The sequence below is a fragment of the Adelges cooleyi genome, unplaced genomic scaffold (assembly GCF_023614345.1).
Source record: "Adelges cooleyi isolate 19-005CV unplaced genomic scaffold, UGA_ACOO_1.1 ACOO_flye_CR_arks_rails_tigmint_CR_PRNA_21, whole genome shotgun sequence".
Taxonomy (NCBI): Eukaryota; Metazoa; Arthropoda; class Insecta; order Hemiptera; family Adelgidae; genus Adelges; species Adelges cooleyi.
Window position 1 is genome coordinate 1332720 of NW_026095871.1, and position 14425 is coordinate 1347144.

General features: G+C 35.6%; 1 protein-coding gene across 1 annotated transcript; it reads left to right on the forward strand.

Annotated features, from left to right (window-relative positions):
- Positions 1-258: 258 nt before the first annotated feature.
- On the forward strand, positions 259-10984 carry LOC126834158 (fatty acid synthase-like). The gene is made up of 33 exons (XM_050565896.1): positions 259-620; positions 689-841; positions 2787-2960; positions 3036-3236; positions 3309-3547; positions 3623-3853; positions 3919-4113; positions 4195-4326; positions 4406-4636; positions 4718-4883; positions 4965-5008; positions 5077-5196; positions 5261-5406; positions 5474-5618; positions 5702-5818; positions 5897-6005; positions 6171-6422; positions 6514-6684; positions 6757-6911; positions 6989-7147; positions 7224-7535; positions 7631-7827; positions 7891-8139; positions 8205-8502; positions 8622-8801; positions 8878-9073; positions 9155-9344; positions 9417-9562; positions 9626-9873; positions 9956-10201; positions 10275-10512; positions 10579-10775; positions 10854-10984. Exons 1-33 carry the CDS (start codon positions 428-430, stop codon positions 10902-10904), a joined length of 6081 nt encoding a protein of 2026 aa, XP_050421853.1. The 5' UTR covers positions 259-427; the 3' UTR covers positions 10905-10984.
- The last annotated feature ends 3441 nt before the right edge of the window (positions 10985-14425 follow it).

The following is a 14425-nucleotide window of genomic DNA, read 5'->3' on the forward strand; positions in this document are numbered from 1 at the left end:
TGACCATTGACCTCTGTCACATGCTGTAAGTATTTATATAATAAATCAATTGAAAAAAGCATACACACATACACACTGAACGGCGGCGATGCGTTGTGTAATGTGAAAATTCAATGACAAAAAAAAAATTGGCCAATTTTATCGTGTAATCGCATAACGCGCCATTTGGGTATGAAACGTTTACGTAAGTGGAAAAAAAGGCAAGTGGCGTTTCATAACGAGCCTTTGACTTTACTTAAATACCACAGGGCTGACATGCCAGAGTGTCATTCGTCCACTGCGATTCGAGATTTTGGTATTGAACCGCGACCCTGTACTCATCTCAACGCTAGTTTCTTTCTTGTGTTTTTTTGTTTCTTTTGTTTTATCGTCAGACTCCGAGTGCTGCCCCGACTCCCCGATTGTCGCTGTCACTTCTACTTGAACAATGGCACCGAACGCAAACGAATCGGGCGTCAAGGTGGACGTCAACTCCGAGGAGTTTGGCTTCCAGCCCGAAGACATTGTCATTTCCGGTATATCCGGAAGGTTGCCCGAGTGCGACAGCATCGACGAGTTCCGGAGCAAGCTGTACGCCGGCGAAGACTTGGTCACCGGAGACCCGAGGAGATGGCCCACCGGTAAGTACCGGAATATAATATTATAGATTCTATTATAACGATAACGTTCATATTACCGTTTACCTTAGGCTTGTACGGTGCCATAATGAGGACTGGCAAACTCAAGGACATCACGCAATTCGACGCTGAATTTTTCGGATATCCTCCCACGTTGGCCGAACGTACCGACCCGCAGCAGAGGATGTTACTGGAAGTCGTCTACGAGACCATAATCGATGCAGGTAATACACACGTCTAAACTCGAATCGTTTATTATTTATGAAAACGTGATAAGTCATAATTTTGTCGAAAATTACGCTTTTCTATAATGTCCTTTGTGACTATGGATCGTTTACTTTTGAAAGGAGTCGAATTCGTATGATAGTTCATTTTATTAGGGCGATACAAACAATTAGTTAAATTCAGTTAAACCGTGAAGTCAGGAGTTTTGTATAGGCAATATTTAAGAAAAAAAGAGGTTTTAATACATTTCAACCATGTCGATTAATTTACCGAGCTATTTATGTAAGTTCCAAGGTGTTATTTTTAATTAAAATAATTTTTTCTACGAGTAAAAACTATTTTTGTTTATTTTAGACCGAAAAGTAAGACAAAATGTTGACTATATAGGATGGTTCAATTTCAAATCCGTAAAATATTCAAATTTCTTTGGCTACCTTACAATGTTATGTAGGAAGCCGATTTTCATTTTAAAATTCTTGTAATTAACTATATTAAATTTGCAATTTTTTCAATATTAAAACTTCTTCAGTTTAAGTTTAAAACTTCTTTAAAAAAATGTATATATTTATCTGAACATCTTTATTTAAAAAACTATTATTTGATCAGTTTTATGATCAAATTGCTATTCCAACAACTTTTTAAATAAAACTTGTACTAAAAACTTTCAAAAATAATTGTTAAAATGAAGCTATATAAACAAATTCAATAATCGTTTCAAGCACTAGCTCAAACGAAAATAAATTAACTACACAAAGTAACATAACGTATTCAAAGAATAATTTAGGTGTTTATGACTATGATAGTGGTTAATTGATAAAAACGTCAATCAGAGTAGGAAATAAATTTAAAAGAAACGAATCGCTACCATTGCAAGGATGTATATTTGTATACGAACAAAATGAGTCACATCGATTTATAATGGTAATTTTAATTACCGGTTAAAATATTAAAATATTTTATAGTTAAATTGATTATATCAGTATAAATAATTAGTAATTTATAGTTAAACATTATTCATTTAAAAATTTGAAAAACATTTTGTAACAATTTGATATTTTTGTTTGCGGACTGCCTATACAATACTCCTTAGTAACTGTAAAATAAGCTTCAATTTAACCGGTTTATTCAGTATCCGGTTTATCAATAATCACCGCGTTTAGCTGTGAAGCTAAAAGGGTATAATTAGTTTTAAATCTGTCATTTCAGTAAGACGTACTTTAAAATTATTAAATCACAGAACATTAAAAAAAAAAAATCTATAAACTTTTATCTATTTTAATAGATAACAAAAATGACTTGAAAAATAATAACTAGTACACGAGTATTTTTTTATTATTATTAATGATGCCCTTTATCAAAAGGTCGAACTCATGTTAGAATTTTTTTATTACTCGTAATCATTGCGTAACTAAAATTTAACTAAAAGTTGTTATAAGAGACATGCTGAAAACTAGAAAAGGTCTAGGAGCCAAGATATTTAGGGAGCATAACACATTTTTTTGGGTTTCTTTTTTATTAATATTAAATTTGTTTTAAAAAATTATTACTCATATTAATATAATACCATTTTATAATCTATAAAGGATTTTACTATCTCAATCGTTTGCCATAGTAGAAAAAAAGGTGATTTCGTGGAAAGAATTCATCCCCTATAAGCAAGCCGAGCATATGAACATACACACATATTAGCTCGCTGTTTAAAATTGCTAGACCATCGTCGTCGGTTAAAATTGACTGCAGTTAGCAAAAAAATTGAATTTATTAATTAAATTTTAATTTAAAATTCGATACGTTAGGAAATCCATACAGTTGTGCTTAACCACAACTGTTGAGTAGTACAAATTAGTACAAATAATCGTCCTAAATTCTAGATTTCAACGAGATAAAGTTTAACGAATTTTACACACTTTATTTAACCACACAAATCGTTATAATTTTTCATAGGATACCATCCAATGGCATTGAAAGGCACCCGGACAGGAGTAATCGTGTCGTTGTCGTCCAGTGAATCGGCTGACTGGTGGTCACAAGATCCGGAAAGAGTAAACGGATACGAATTCTTGGGCAACTCCAGGGCTATGTGCGCTAACCGCGTTTCGAACTACTTCGACCTTAACGGTAAAAGACGAATAATTAATTTAAGCGTTATTTCTGCTTCGGTATTGTTATTATTATTATTATTTTAATCATCAGGACCTAGTTATTCGATTGATACGGCTTCGTCCACCAGTCTGATTGCTTTGCACCAAGGGTTTAAGCTCATCCAAGACGGCGTTTGCGACAACTGTTTGGTGACCGGTGTGGATTTGGTACTCAACCCGACCGTGTCGCTTATGTTCCAAAAATTGAACATGTTGTCGCCCGGCGGCAAGTGTCGTTCTTTTGACGCCGACGGTATGTGGTTAAAAACGAACTCTGGTCAAGAATAAGGTATTAATGTATTTTTTTTATTTTGTATTTTCACAGGCGATGGCTACGTGAGATCAGAAGCCATTGTCGCTATACTGTTGCAGAAAGCCAAATCGGCCAAACGCATCTATGCCGGGCTATTGAACGTCGGTAGCAACGCTGACGGTTACAAGGACGAAGGCATAACCTTCCCGTCCCAAGAGATGCAGATATCGTTGTTCCGGCAAGTCCAACAAGAGGTCGGTGTCAACCCTTCCGATCTGGCCTACATGGAAGCCCACGGTTCAGCTACTAAGGTATAGTATATTTTTATTGCCTTCACTTAACGCCACGTCAGTATTAAATGTGCCCTATCGTGTTGCGTCTCTAAGGTGGGAGATCGTCAAGAAGTCGGCGCAATCGTCGAAGTGTTTTGCAAAGACAGAAACGCGCCACTCTTGATCGGTACACTCAAGTCGAACATGGGACACGGAGAACCGGCTTCTGCGTTGTGCGCCGTCATCAAAGTAGTAGTTGCAATGGAATGCAGACTTTTACCACCGAACTTGCATTACAAAATACCTAATCCAGATATTCCGGCCTTAATCGACGGAAGGTTAAAGGTATAAGTTTATAGCGCTTCAATGTTTACATTTTATTTACTAAACAAGTATAATGATTTTGAAAGGTTGTCACCAAAGTAACACCGTGGAATGGTGGTATAGTAGCTATCAACTCTTTCGGCGTGGGCGGCGCTAACGGACATTGCTTGATGAAGTCGTACCCGCAAAAGAAAGCTCCCGAGATATTGGCCGAAGAACTGCCCAGGCTAGTGATAGGTTCCGCCAGGAACGAGAGCGCCATGACGTTTATGTTGAACAAAGTAAAAGAACAATCGCATTGCCATATTATGTGACTAAAAAAAGAAAAAAAAAACTAAAATTTTTATATTATGTATTTTCAGATCGACTCATACCCGAGAGATAAGGAATTCTACGCCTTATTGTACGGAGTCCAAAGTGAAAATATCGTTGGACACAAATACAGAGGATACACTTTGTTTAACGGCATATACGACAGAACTCGTCAAATAGCTGTACTAAATGACACTTTGAATGATATAATTCATATGGTAGTAACCGCGTTGTAATGATTATTTGGCATTTTTTTTTCAGGAATTCAATGGTCAACAACGGCCCGTGGTTTTCGTTTTCCCCGGTGCTGGAGTTAATTGGGCAGATATTGGCAACCAACTGCAAAAATTGCACGTGTTTAGCGAGTCCATTGAACAAAGCGCCAATGTGCTCAAGAATAAAGGTTTCAACCTCTATTCGGTTCTTAAGTCTACAAGTTCTGCAGCCACTCAAGATCCGCTCGTGTCGACCGTTGCTATAACCGCCATACAAGTAATTTGTTTAATACTAGTCGACACGTATAATAGGTACGATTCACTAATTTCTTCTGTTTTATATATTTATGAATTCTAGGTCGCTCTTTTGAATGTCTTCAAGAACCTCGAAATATCTCCAGACTACATTGTAAGCCAATCGTTCGGCGAATTAGCGGCAGCTGTTGCCGAAGGTGTTTTGACAGCAAACGAAGCTGTTTTGTCGGCTTATGAAATCGGAAACGTTTTAGCACAATCCCAAAATGGTCAGTAAATACACTAACACAATAGATGAATATGTATAATTTTTTTTTTTTTAACGTTTGGACTCGTTTTGTTTTCTCAAGATGTCGCCAAGGCGTCAAAGCAAATTCAATCCGCTTTACAATCGGTAAGTAGAAAATCAGACGACACCGTCAAAAGATAAAATAAAAATTACCCAATTTTAACGGGTTTCAGGTTATTAGCACTTCAAAATCTGTTTCAAGCCGTTGGATAAGTGCATACGCAACATTAGGCAGCCAACAACTATCGGCTTCATATTTCGTAAATAAGTTGTCATCCAACGTGTCTCTCGAAGTATGTAAAGTCCGTTTAAGAAATGTATTCACCTTGCTCAACGGCATTGCAATTTTTTTTTTAGAATTTAATAGCAAATGGCCCAGTCGACGCCATTTACGTGCAATTCCTTGGTCAATCAGAAATCGAAAACAAACAAAACTCTGTGTACGTTAATCTAGTTAACGACGACAACGATACTCTGAAACAACTGCTGCTGAGTATTGGAGAGTAAGTAAATAAATAACATGGCAGGCAAGAATGTTCGATAGTAATGTTTAACATATTATATCACTAGTTTATTCAATGCTGGTCTACAACCTCAAGTTGAACATCTTTATCCGCCAGTCAAGTATCCAGTGTCAGGCGGTACTCCGATGATTCAGTCATTAGTCGAATGGGATCATTCAGTAAAATGGCACATCGTTGGCTTCAGTGGAAAGGTTTGGAAATTTTATAGGACAAAAAATGTTATACTTGAATGTGCTTTAACGATTTATACTATTAAATACCTTTATTTGTATAGCCTCCTTCTAATGCTGGAGAAATTAAATTGGATGTTGATGTTAGTACAGATGACTACAGTTTTTTGAAATCGTTTACAATTGACGACTTGCCCACATTCCCATACGCTGGATATTTGGTAAGGTTCTATTTGGAAAATTACATAACATAATCGTATGTCATTTAAACAGTGTATAATAAATCGAATTGCTTTTAGGCCCTTGTTTGGAAAGGATTAGCTCAATTATTACGAAAGGAAGCTAATGAACTTCCAGTTATTTTTAACAATGTTGAATTTTTACGTCAAACCGCAATACCAGAAGAAGGTAACAACATTTGTTTTAATGTAAAGATGAATATATTTTTTAATTATTCAGGGAAAAATTATTAAAAAGACAACGAGAAAGTCAAAATATTAAAATTATTTGTTCATTTGAGACCAAATTCCTTAGACTAAAGTAGTAAAATTCATTATTGACACTCATTTATAGGTCTAATTCAGTTTGTGCTCAATGTCTTAACTTCGGGAGAGTTCGAACTTCGGGAATCAGGTGAGATCGTCGCATCTGGTCAAGTAAGCTCCTCGAATGATGTTGACAAAGTACTTCTGGACTTGGCCTCGCCAAGAACAAAGAAAGACGAATACTTACCACTCGAATCGTCCGACGTCTACAAAGACTTACGTTTGAAGGGATACGATTACAAAGGCTCGTTCAGAGGCATTCAGCTTATAGATAACGTTGGTAAGTAAAGTAACACACATAAACGTGTAAAAATATTGATTAGAATTTCAACGTAACCTTACAACTAACGTGTGTATCTTTAATATTCCAGGATACAATGCTAAGGTTTCTTTCGATAAAAACTGGTTCGTATTTTTGGAGAGTCTTTTCCAAATTCCAGTTTTCCAATTGGATACTCGTGATTTGTACACTCCGAAATTCGTGCAAAAAGTAGTCATCGACCCGTTGAAACAACAAAATATTGCTGAGAGTTCGTCCAACGGTAGTAGCATAAACTCATTTTGACCATAGTCACAAAATATTGATGCCTAACTAACTTTCGATTCGTGTGCAGTTATTCCAGCCACGTATTACAAATACGTCGATGTCATTAAAGCCGGAAGTGTCGAGATTAGAGGCTTAAAGTTGCAACAAAAAACTATAAGGAACAAAGGCCAAAAAGATCCAAACTTGGAATTCTACACATTCCAACCATACTTTAGCGATAAGGTAATCGTTATTGTTTTTTCTACTTTCGATAAACCTACGTGCGGTTCTGTATTATATCGGATACATCTTTTATGTAGCCTTCGAGAAACGCTCTGGACGCATGTGTGCAATTAGCATTCGAAAACAGTGGCGGTGCTTTCAAATTGAAAGTCGCCGAGGTTGGTACCGGAAGAAAATTGGAAGCTCTCTACGCTAAAGCCGTCGTCGACGTCATAAACACTGAACCAATGCCAAGCGTTAGTATAATGTGCTCAAACATGAATTGACAAAAAAAAATGTCTAATCATAAATATCATAAACTATATTCGTTAGGTGGAAATTACTGTTTACGCTGACGACGTGACTGCAATTGCGGAACCACTCGAAGAAGCCGGTGTGCGGTCCGTCGAAAAGGACGTGTTTACTTCAGGAGCGATAGATTCCAACTGCCATCTCGTCATAGCTGTAGACCAACTTGGAAATCTGACACTAGTGAAAAACGCTATTGACAGCTTGAAGGCTGGTGGGTGCGTTTTGTTCGTCGAAAGCAAAAAGCCATCCGAACAGCTGATCAACGGCACCGGTTTAGAATTGGTAGCCAGTTTCCTATCGCAAGACAACAAAACATTTGTACTCTTACGAAAGGTTTGTGTCCTGTGTATTCTATATAAGTATTCGACGTTAATTATTTTCACAAATCCAATAATATATATATACATATATTCGTTTGGTTATTGTAGAAGGTTGATTTGCCGCCTCCGATCGTGGTGAACTGTACAGGAAATGACTTTGCTTGGGTCGAAACTTTCAAAGCCGCTTTCCAACAGGCTGAGAATGAAAATAAGCAAATACTTTTGGTTAGCCAAGGTGTTGAATTATCTGGAATTTTAGGTTTTGTTAATTGTGTTCGCTTAGAGCCCAATGGAAATGCATTGAGGTATTTAAAAATATTATTACACGTTTATTTTATACAGATAATTAATTTACACTAATACTTCAGATGTTTGTTCGTCGAGGATCCAAAAGCTCCTAAATTCTCTCTTACTTCTGATTTCTACCGGAAACAACTGAAAAAAGACTTACTAGTCAACGTATACCGCAATGGTGAATGGGGTAGTAACAGACATTATCTTCTGGAAGATCAGACTAATAGCACGAAAATATCAACGGAATATGCATACATTGCACCCAAGAATGTTGGTGACTTGTCTACGTTGAGTTGGGTGGAAGGTCGTCTGAAGTACTTTAAGTGAGTTAATTAATTACATATTATAACCTTTTAATTGACGGTCTAAACCAATTATTTCAACGCAGCCCTCAAGAATACCCGGGACAAGAGCTGTGTACCGTTTATTCTGCTCCGATAAACCATATGGATGTACTGTTTGCTGATGGATCATTGACTCCATTTTTCAACGCAGATACTGCTAAACAAGGAGCTTACTTAGGTAGAGAATTTGCTGGCCGAAACGCTAAAGGACAAAGAGTCTTCGGGTTGGTCTCTGGCAGTGCCCTAGCTACTCATGTAGTAGCTGACAGTTCAACATTGTGGGAAGTTCCCGACAAATGGACATTAGAACAAGCGTCGACCATACCTGTGGCATACGTTTTGGTAATATTTAATATGAGCAATGTTTCATAAAGAGTTGCCATTATTTGTTCTTGATTTGTACTTAGAAATTTGAACTACTAACACTAAAAACTAACTCTTCGTTGTTAATATGATCTTAGGCATACTATGGGCTTTTTATTCGTGGCAAACTGCAAGCAAACGAATCAGTCTTTCTTAATGCTGGAACTAATTACACAGTATTGGCAGCGTTGAACATATTACAAAACACTAATGTGGAGGTGTATGTTGCAGTAGACAACGATTCGCAAAGAAAATATATTGTAAACAACTATCCAAAGGTTTGTGTGTTAAAATTTATAAAGAATAATTGGTAATCAAGTAGTTATTACAAGTTATTTTTGAAATTCTCAACAGATTCCTAAGGATAACATCGTTAACAGTAATTCGGCAGAACAAGAAATCCTCGAGAAAACAAACGGAAAAGGAGTGAATCTCATTTTCAATACAGGCGAACCCACACCACTTAAACTCCAGAGTTTCTTGCGGACTTTGGCCGAAAACGGACGCTTAGTTGAATTTGAAAAGAATAAGCAAACTATCGAATCGATTGGTAATTAAATAATTGGTTTATCAATTAAAATGCTCAATAGATACACTTGAAAAGTTACATAATTATTATTGAATTCTTTAGGTGTATCTGGAAACTTCAGAAATACAAGCGTTATTAAAATGAACTTGAAGAGTTTGTTCCAAGGCAAATACTCTTTGTCCGATAAACGAGAACTCAATAAATACATAAGCGATGGAATAAAATCCGGTGCAGTTGTACCATTACCTGCTACTGTGTATAGCAATGAAGACGGTTTGGAAGAAGCTTTCAAGTGAGTTTTTATCTTTGTATTTTAGTGTTTAACTCTATTAAAAATTCTGCGAATGATTTTGTTTTTTTGTAGAGTGACCCTTAGTTTTAATTACGTTGGCAAAATCGTATTCAAAGTGCGCGAAGAAGAGTCGAAAAAAGTAGTAATTCCAACGCCAAAGAATGTCCAGGCATTACCGAAAACATTTGTTAATCCAGATAAATCTTACATCGTAGTCGGTAAGGCATTTGAATTTCTTGTTTCTGTTTGGGGACCGCTCGACTATAATTGTTTGTTCTTAGGTGGATTGGGAGGTTTTGGTCTTCAAGTGGCTAATTTCCTGGTGACCAGAGGTGCTAAAAAATTAGTTTTGGTATCCAGGAGTGGCGTACGGTCTGGATTCCAATCGCTGTTCCTCAGAAGATGGAACGAAAAGAACGTGCAAGTGGTTTCAGTTACATACGACACTACTAAACCCGAAGGAGCTGAAACTTTAATAAAAGAAGCCAACAAACTAGGACCCGTCGGAGGAATATTCCAATTGGCCGCCGTAAGTGCATGACAATACGATAATAGGAAATCGCCTGTCAATTTTCTTTGCGGTTTATAAACGATCGTTTTGTAATTTTTAGGCATTGCACGATGCTTTGATTAACGATCTGACAGTGGCTCATTTCAACCTGACCACGACCTCGAAAGCTGTAGCTACTCTGAATTTGGATATTGCCTCCAGAAAATTGTGTCCTCAGCTGGAATACTTTGTTACCTGGTCTTCTGGAACAAGTGGTCACGGCACAGCGGGTCAATCAAATTACGGTTACGCCAACTCTGTAGCAGAGAGGATCTCCGAGGCTCGCCAAGCAGCTGGATACCCATCCGTAATTAATTTAAAAAAACCATTTTTAAAGCCTACAAGAACATAATATTTCGGAAAACGATATTTATTTCTAGACTTGTATCGAATGGGGAGCGATCGGAGATGTTGGTATGGTGCTAGACGCTTTGGACGACAACAACGCAAACATCGGTGGATCTTACCCTCAACGAATGGCTACCTGTTTGAACGCTATCGACAATTACTTGCAAAAACCACACCCGGTGCTGTCCAGTATGGTACTTGTAGAAAAGAAGAAAGCTACCGGCGATACCGGAAGCATGGGTCCCATCGAAGCCGTCGCTAAAGTCTTAGGTAAGAGAAGGAAATACGGGTTGTCTTATCGCCGACCGTTTAACCAAAATCAAAATTCAACTCTAGGTATCAAAGAAACCAAAAACGTGTTGGGCACGTCAACACTGACGGAACTGGGAATGGATTCGTTGATGGGTGCCGACATTAAACAAGTATTGGAGACCGATTACGACATAGAACTTAGCGCCAAAGAAATCCGAGATTTGACGTTCAACATTCTCAAACAGCTTGCTGAAAATGCAGACTCAGATGAAGATAACAAGGTAAACTAGGATTTGATATATTAAGCTTTTAATAGTTTTTATGTGCACACTCAATAAATCAAATCTATTTTTTTCCAGCCTGCTTCTGCTGTTCAAGAAACTGTTGGTGAAATCATCGTTTGCGGTTAATTTTACTTTCAACTGTAATATTTTATTCTTGTTAAATTTTTAAATATGATAAATAATATAATTTAAATAGTGCTGCATAATACTGAAGTTTGTGTTTTTCTTTAAAAAAAACCATAGAACCGCCTTATCACAATTAACAAAAAGAAAACTTACCAGAATTATATATTCCTAGTCGAAAGGACCAAAAATGTTTACTTACACCTTGTTTCTCCTGGCTCAGAGGTAGCATAATCTTTTCAAAAATACATCAAACCATATTGTTTGTTACTACACTAAATAGTGTAATACCGATTAACATTGATTATGTTTATAATTGGTTATATTGCTATAAACAAAACGAATGGTATGGTAAAGTTAAGGATAACCTAATACACAATCGTGTGTTACTTTAACAGTTTGAGCTAAAAAATATACGAAAAGTGTTCCCAAAAAAGTCTAAGCGTACATGGCCTAATACAATCCTAATCGCTCTGATTTTGTTCCATTTAATGAGGCCTATTCAAATCATTTACTTTGGCTAATGACTTATATATTGAATCCTAAAAAAAAGAACAAATATTCATAATTATTAGTTAAAACGAATTTAAATTTTTTATATAATATTAATTTTTATCTTTATCTTATTTCGAATGTATTTACTATAAAACAAAACAAAAATGACCCGTAGGGACATGTGTAGAGATACTCTACTTGGTCGACCGTCGTCCAGCATCCGTTTGATTAAATTTCCCCTTTTTGTACCTATTACGATGCCATTGAAGATATCCGGTGTTCTAATCAAAGTACCGTAGAGACAAGTTAACCGTGTCAGAACAATATCGTGTACAGTAATAACAGGCGTCTTGCGCAATACGGAACATATTGTTGTATAATAACAATGTATAGGTATACTCGCTCAGAATAGAGTTGTAGTTATAAATTCATCTTTATTTTGTTTTATCTATATTATAATGTTATATATTTGTGTAGTTTTTCTTTATAGGTAATTTCCCGTTAGAACATAATAACGCGACGGGTACAACCATTTCATTGATTCGTGCTGTGGTAATAGTATGAAAACACATTGTTGTTTCCGTTATATGTATTCAATTAACAACGTTATCTGTTTGTTTGGTTTAATTAAGACACGAAAAGTTATCACTAATGTTGTAAACCTGTTGAATAGATAATTAAAAAATAAATTATTATTATTTAACATTATATGCCCACGGACGCGAGTAACACCCAATGAGATTTCTAGCCGTGGACTTGTAGACACATTTAAACGAATCATTCATAGATTATGCTGTCTATTAATAACGTCTATTATTACTATATAAATAAGTCACGTTTTCCATACACTAAGCCTATTTGGTTTGGTTTACGGCAGTATCAATCACGCACAAAAAACGCCTTTTGCTTGAATACGAACGCATTTAGACAATTACTGTACGCTAAAGCAAATAAACAGTGATCAACGACATTCTTATAGACATTTTGACTCGTGTACGATGAAAAAAAACGCGAAATTTTCCATTTATTCACTCATAAGATTTTTTATTTTTATTTTTATTAACAATAGACTTTATGGTAGGAGTCCTACCGTAGGACGAGGGACAAACCGGGCAAGTATTGAAATCGGTTTCAATCCCTGAGGTAAGGTTAGAATGATGTCCAGAGTTGTTGACTGGATTCGAACAGGAGCCGCCGTAATAATATCGTCCCACTTGTAATGTACACAGTCAGTCTAAATTATTAATCCAGTTATTCACAATTGACATGCGTTGTGGCTTTTGTGCAGCAGGAAACGTGTCGGGAAAAAAAAACATATGTAATTATTTGTAGTCTTGTGAAACCTTAGGTCTATAAAAACAACCAAGCCGTGACCAATATTTTTTTATACTGGTGCTAAAACAAAATCTATATTTACCATAAACTCGAGTATTTTTAGTAATCAACAACTACACAATTATAGTACATTTTAGTACAATTATTGTAGTTACTAAAAAGCATCAAGTGTTAGTAATATTCATGAAACGACCATTGGTTTCGCATAGAATTTTTTTCAAAAAATTATTTGAGTAAAAAGCAGAAGAGCAGTGATTTTTTAATAAGCATTTTTCAAAGTAATTTATTTTAAAAGATTTTACTATAGCTCTAGTGATTCGCAAAAGGAAGTACTTACTTAGTGTATAAATACAGTACAATGTACAGTATTATAATAAAATGCAACACCAAAAGATTTATTTTAAGATAGGTAGGACACATGTTACAAAACATATTTTAATGCTGTTTCGTTTAAAGTTAAATTTTCATATACATCAATCATATTAATGTAAAAAAAACCTTTCCAATACTTATTTTATTTTTCACAAAACCGCAATTTTATAAAATCAGAATAATAAAATTATTGAAATTATAGTTACGGTTATTTAGGTTAATTAAAAAACTTGTTAGAAAACATCACGTTTTAAAATGACTATAAAATCAATTTTGTATGATTTGTGTTAATTAAATGAAAGTTTTTATATTTAATTTTGCCTTTTGGGTAAAAAAACGAATATTTTAATGCTATTTTTATGACAGATGCCAACTTGTTGAGTAAAAAGAAAGTACAGATCCGCTTAAGTACCCTTGAAAGTGTATAAAATGTTATTGACTTTTACTAACACCATGAAGGATATTTTAAATTCTTGCTATTAACAATAGTATGAATATTATTAACGAATATCCAGTTAGTAAAAAAGCTTATACCAAATTATTAAAATGCGGGAAAATGACTTTTCATCTGTGCCAACTAATTTACCGCTTTTTAACAGTAATATGCTAATAACATCAAAAGTATTTAAAATGTGTTTCTTTTTTTTTTTAATTTTTATAATCACAAAATAAATACTTTTATTGTATTACTGTGTTGTTTTTAGCGAAATTGTCAAATACTCGTGACCCATACTGAGTTGCTTTTGAACTCGCTATAGCCAACAATTTATAAACAGAGTAAACTCAAAAAACAAAAATGTTCGTTTAGTTTCCAATTTGTCACGGGTACCGACGAGTACGATTTAAATATATATTTATATGGATAGAATTCTTTCGTTTGCATGCATAGCAGTGAGCTAGGAAGGTTATTTTCGAATTTCCATCACAATGATGGACCGCGGAACCGACTCGCAAACAAATAGCGCATCATTGTGAAAATCAGCTTAGCATGGCGAAGCTTGAAATGGTAAAAAAAAAACACACACACACACACAATTAGGCTCCTCGTTTCGGCGATGTACCAAGGACACCTCTCATATGTGTGTATATATTTTATAATCAGTCGATATTTATTAATATTCTTTTCTTTCTAGGGCCGTTCCCTTACGGTTAAAAAAAAAAAAAGGTTATCCTAGACTTGGCGATTCCTCGCGGAGACAAATTGGTAATGACTTAGCGCACGGTGATACTGGGAATCCCCACTAAGGTGCACAAGTCTCTCTCTCTCTCTCTCGCCCATTCTCTCTCTCCCCGTCAGTCCTGTGATCATTATAATAATATGT